At 37.8% G+C, this 4,498-nt stretch overlaps 1 protein-coding gene across 1 annotated transcript; it reads left to right on the forward strand.

Annotated features, from left to right (window-relative positions):
* Positions 1–1,148: 1,148 nt before the first annotated feature.
* LOC107573712 (uncharacterized) lies at positions 1,149–4,191 on the forward strand. The gene is made up of 3 exons (XM_016260156.1): positions 1,149–1,573; positions 1,715–1,810; positions 2,552–4,191. Exons 1-3 carry the CDS (start codon positions 1,172–1,174, stop codon positions 4,094–4,096), a joined length of 2,043 nt encoding a protein of 680 aa, XP_016115642.1. The 5' UTR covers positions 1,149–1,171; the 3' UTR covers positions 4,097–4,191.
* Positions 4,192–4,498: the final 307 nt, after the last annotated feature.

A 4,498-nucleotide genomic window follows, 5' to 3' on the forward strand; every position in this document is an offset into this window, starting at 1 on the left:
GACACTGAAGACTGGAGGAATGATGCTGAAAATACAGCTGCACATCACAGAAATACATTACAGTTTAACAGATATTCACATAGAATATAAAAATATTTCACTATTTTACTGTATTTTTGATCAAATAATGTCAGCCCTGATGAGCAGACGAGACTTCTGTCAAAAACATCTTACCAACCACAAACTTTTATATATAATTTGTCTAAATATAATTTGTCACTTGGTTTGATATTTTATCATATCCTGTGAAGGCACAGAAAACCACGGCAATACATCTTCACCATTTTCATCTGATGACATTTACATGCAAGGAAAAATAACACAGTACTATCATTTGTCCAGTAAAATCATGGCTGTATCACAGTACATGATCACAAAGCAGTAACATGGTACTGTTGTAATGTCAGCTAAGCTTATGTAAGCACATTCACTCAATCAAACGACATCAGGTTATGCTGCATACATATGTATAACCAGAATGCAACGAATGCATGACAATGAGCATTAAAAATATTCAAATTAATAAAACAGCATGTGCTTGAATATAAGCAGGGATAATTAGCATTATGATTACGCAATAATGCTGAAGCAGCTCTGATGTGTGTGTGTGAGTGTGTGCGTGTGTGTGCGTGCGTGTGCGTGTGCGTGCGTGTGTGCGTGTGTGTGCGTGTGCGTGTGTGTGCGTGTGCGTGTGTGTGCGTGTGTGTGAATACGGCCCATGTTGTTGTTCTTTTACCTGTATTAGCAGAACCACGTGAGCAGAAACTCCACCCTCTTACAACACTTACCAGGAAAAGACTAACGTGTTATTTCTATTAGTCTGTGAACCTGTTGTCTGATCCACACTCCGGAGCAGATGGTGGCGGTAATGCACCAATTACGCTGGATGCCAACCGCCGTTAAACATTAAGATGAAGAAGAAGAAGAAGAAGAAGAAGAAGAAGAACGTGTTATTTCTTCTTTCTGTCATGACACTGTTCTCTCTTTAGAAAAGAGAAAGGAATCAGCGATCAGTGAAGAACGAATAGAACAAGGATCCAACAAGGATTTATGCAAAGTTTGTTTCTGAATGGAGAGCAGATCTTTGTTATTCTCTCGAAGATTCATTTTTTTAAACGATTGAACAGCAAGTGAGAGTAAAGGTCAGACTGCATGAGCTCAAACAGAGAAAATGGCTTCTCTACATGTGTCTGCTGAAGAGCTTTCTTGTCCTGTGTGCTGTGAAATCTTCAAGACTCCTGTTCTTCTGTCATGTAGTCACAGTGTCTGTAAAGAGTGTCTTCATCAGTTCTGGAGGACCAAGAAAACGCAGCAGTGTCCTGTCTGCAGGAGAAGATCCTCAAAACCTGAGCCTCCAGTTAGTCTTGCATTACAAAACCTGTGTGAGTCACTCCTGAAGCAGAGAAAAGAGAGCCGTTCATCAGGATCTGAGGAGATCTGCAGTTTACACAGTGAGAAACTCAAACTCTTCTGTCTGGAGGATAAACAGCCGGTGTGTGTGGAGTGTGTTACTTCTCAAAAACACAACAAACACACATTCAGATCCATCAGTGAAGCTGTTCCATCTGATAAAGTAAGACAGATTTATTTCTGAGGAATAAAGCTTGTCATAAACATGCACATTTATCAGTACCAGTTTGCTTATATGTGTATTATATAAGTGAACATATTACAGAAATCTCTGATGCCTTAGATTTTTTTATTTAAATTCTAGGAGGAGCACTATACACCAATGAAGTCATTGCAAGAGAAACTTAAACACAAAAAAAGCATTAAAGGAAAGTTTGAGGAAACAGGACAGCACATCCAGGTGAGACTTAAACAAATTAAACAAATTTAATTAGATTTTTCTGATCTCATAATCCCATTGGCTAGCACTCACCTTACGCATTTTCACTTTAGCAAACCAGATTATGGGCAAATGCAGACAATGTGATTAGTATTCATGAGCCCAATGTTAGAATGACAGACACTGGGCTGCTCACATTATTCATCAACCTGAGGCCAGACCTCACAAGTGTCATAGAAAATGTTTGACCAGGAAAAAATGCATTAATAAACTACATACTTGAGGTTAACTACATTCTTGCCTGAAAAAACTACATTCTGTGACACAGTAGTATTTCAAAAATTATAGTGGGTTTGCTCTTCTGTCATTGCCTTTTGCTGTGAAAAATGCTGCCTGTCTCGCACAGAAACAAGCAGAGTGATACAAATGGTGAACAGCCCTGTGCTGATACTGGTGAAATATCAGCACTTCCTGGAAGGCCTCTCAGCCAATCAGATTCGAGGAGAGGGGTTAAAAACTTTAAAACACAAACCAATATAATTCAACAATTAGAAAATGTCATTTAAAATTTAAGGGGGAAATGACAAATAAAAATAAATATATAATGCTTGCCTTTTCTGGGTGGAGTTATGTGAAAGGGTCTTTATTGTTAGGGATGTTTATAATTTGATTATGATTTATAAATGTAATATTGTTCATCATTTATACGTGTTCATCTATATTTTTATTGTGTTTTGTTATTGTGTATTGCTTTATATACAGAACAAAAATGATCTGATAAAGAAAAGCATCTTAATTGAAGACGGAAATCCTGCTCAATATCGTCTGCAAACAAGGACAGACCATTTGGATCAATCTGAACCATATAGAAAAAGGACCTTTGGCAATAGAGACAAAAACAAACCCCATAAAACCATTCTACTGGTGGGAGAAACAGGAACAGGAAAAACAACCCTGATCAACACGATGGTCAACTACATGTTGGGTGTTCAGAGAGAAGACAAGGTTTGGTTTGAGATCACAGATGATCAGAGCGACCGAACATCAGTTCAAAGTCAGACCTCCAGCATCACTGTTTATGGGTTTTATCTACAAGAGAGTCCAATCCATTTAACAATCATCGACACTCCAGGATATGGAGACACACGTGGAGTTGAGCTTGATAAAGAGATCGCTGAGAGTTTGCTCAGATTAAGTGAATCTACTGAAGGGATTCATGAAATACATGCAGTGTGTCTGGTGATTAATGCAACACATAATCGTCTCTCTGACAGACAAATATACATATTTGATGCTGTTCAGTCTTTATTTGGAAGAGATATTGCTGACAACATAATCTTGCTCTTCACACACTCAGATGGAATGCCACCTAAAAATGCTCTGGCGGCTGTTAAAGCGGCTAAAATCAAGTGTGCAGTAAATGACAAGAATCAGCCCGTGTTTTTCCTGTTTGACAATCAGCAGTCAGACGCTGCTGATGAAGAATATGAAATCATACAAGAACAATCATGGGATCGCAGTTTTTGTGGAATGGAACAATTCTTCGAGTTTCTTAACACAATAAAACCAAAATCCTTGGAGATGACTCAAGATGTGTTGAATAATCGGAAGCAGTTGGAGGCAAAAATCTCTAACCTACGATCACGAGTTCAAATGATGGAATTAAAGCAGAATGAGCTGAAACAAACTCAAGCAGCTGTGGAGGAGAACAAGCAAGATGTCAAAGCAAACAAGAACTTTGATTATGAAGTTGAAGTGCCCTACAAAGAGAAGGTTGATACTGATCCTTCTAAAGCTAAAATGGCCATGTGCTGCACCGTCTGTGAGGAGAACTGTCATTATCCAGGATGCTGGTTGGTCAGTGATCTCTCGCGGTGCAGCATGATGAAAGATAATCACTGTACAGTGTGCACTAATAAATGCCACTACAGAGAACACGTCAAATCAGCACAAATATATGTAGCAAATACAAAGAAGGAGACGAGGACTTTTAAAGATTTAAAGAAGAAATATGATGGTAAGATTATTCATGGTGAGTCTTTGGTCAAGAAGCTGGAAGAAGAACTGCAAGAATTAGAGAAAGAGAAACTAAAGCTGGTGAATGAAGCTTTTCACTCTGTGGAAACTCTGCAGATGATCGCACTCAAGACTGATTCACTGTTCATACTTCAGCACATTGATTTTCTGATTGAGAAGCTGAAGGAAATTAATGAGTCTGAAAAGGCCAAAACACTGGAAGATATCAAGAAGAGAGCAGGAGAAAAACAAGGAGCAATTGGATACATAACAAGATTTTTTAAAAAATAAACAAATGATGTCTTAGCTACTCAAACCCTTCTGACAATCTGAAAACAGGATCCTGAAAATATTTCTGCTTCTTTCAAAAACAAGTCCTTTATATGATGTAATCATTATATCAGCGATTACATAAATATATGATTATTATGAATCTAACATTTTTCTGTCATCAGACTTGTACTGTATGTGTATATTCTCATCTGAAAGTTGTTTTGAATAAACAGCAGCTGTTAAATTAACTGACGTAATAAGAAAAACGTTTTAAGTTTAGAAACATTTTGAGTCCCCCTCTCCCTTGCCTCACAGTGCTTTGATATCCATGTAATCTTGGTCACTAAGAGGCTGTTTAGAGACTGTTTTAACTGTATTATTAAGTGCTGCCACCTTGAGGTCATATGAGAAAATGTCTAT

Source organism: Sinocyclocheilus grahami, unplaced genomic scaffold (genome assembly GCF_001515645.1).
Source record: "Sinocyclocheilus grahami isolate Dianchi unplaced genomic scaffold, SAMN03320097.WGS_v1.1 scaffold2013.1, whole genome shotgun sequence".
Lineage (NCBI taxonomy): Eukaryota > Metazoa > Chordata > Actinopteri > Cypriniformes > Cyprinidae > Sinocyclocheilus > Sinocyclocheilus grahami.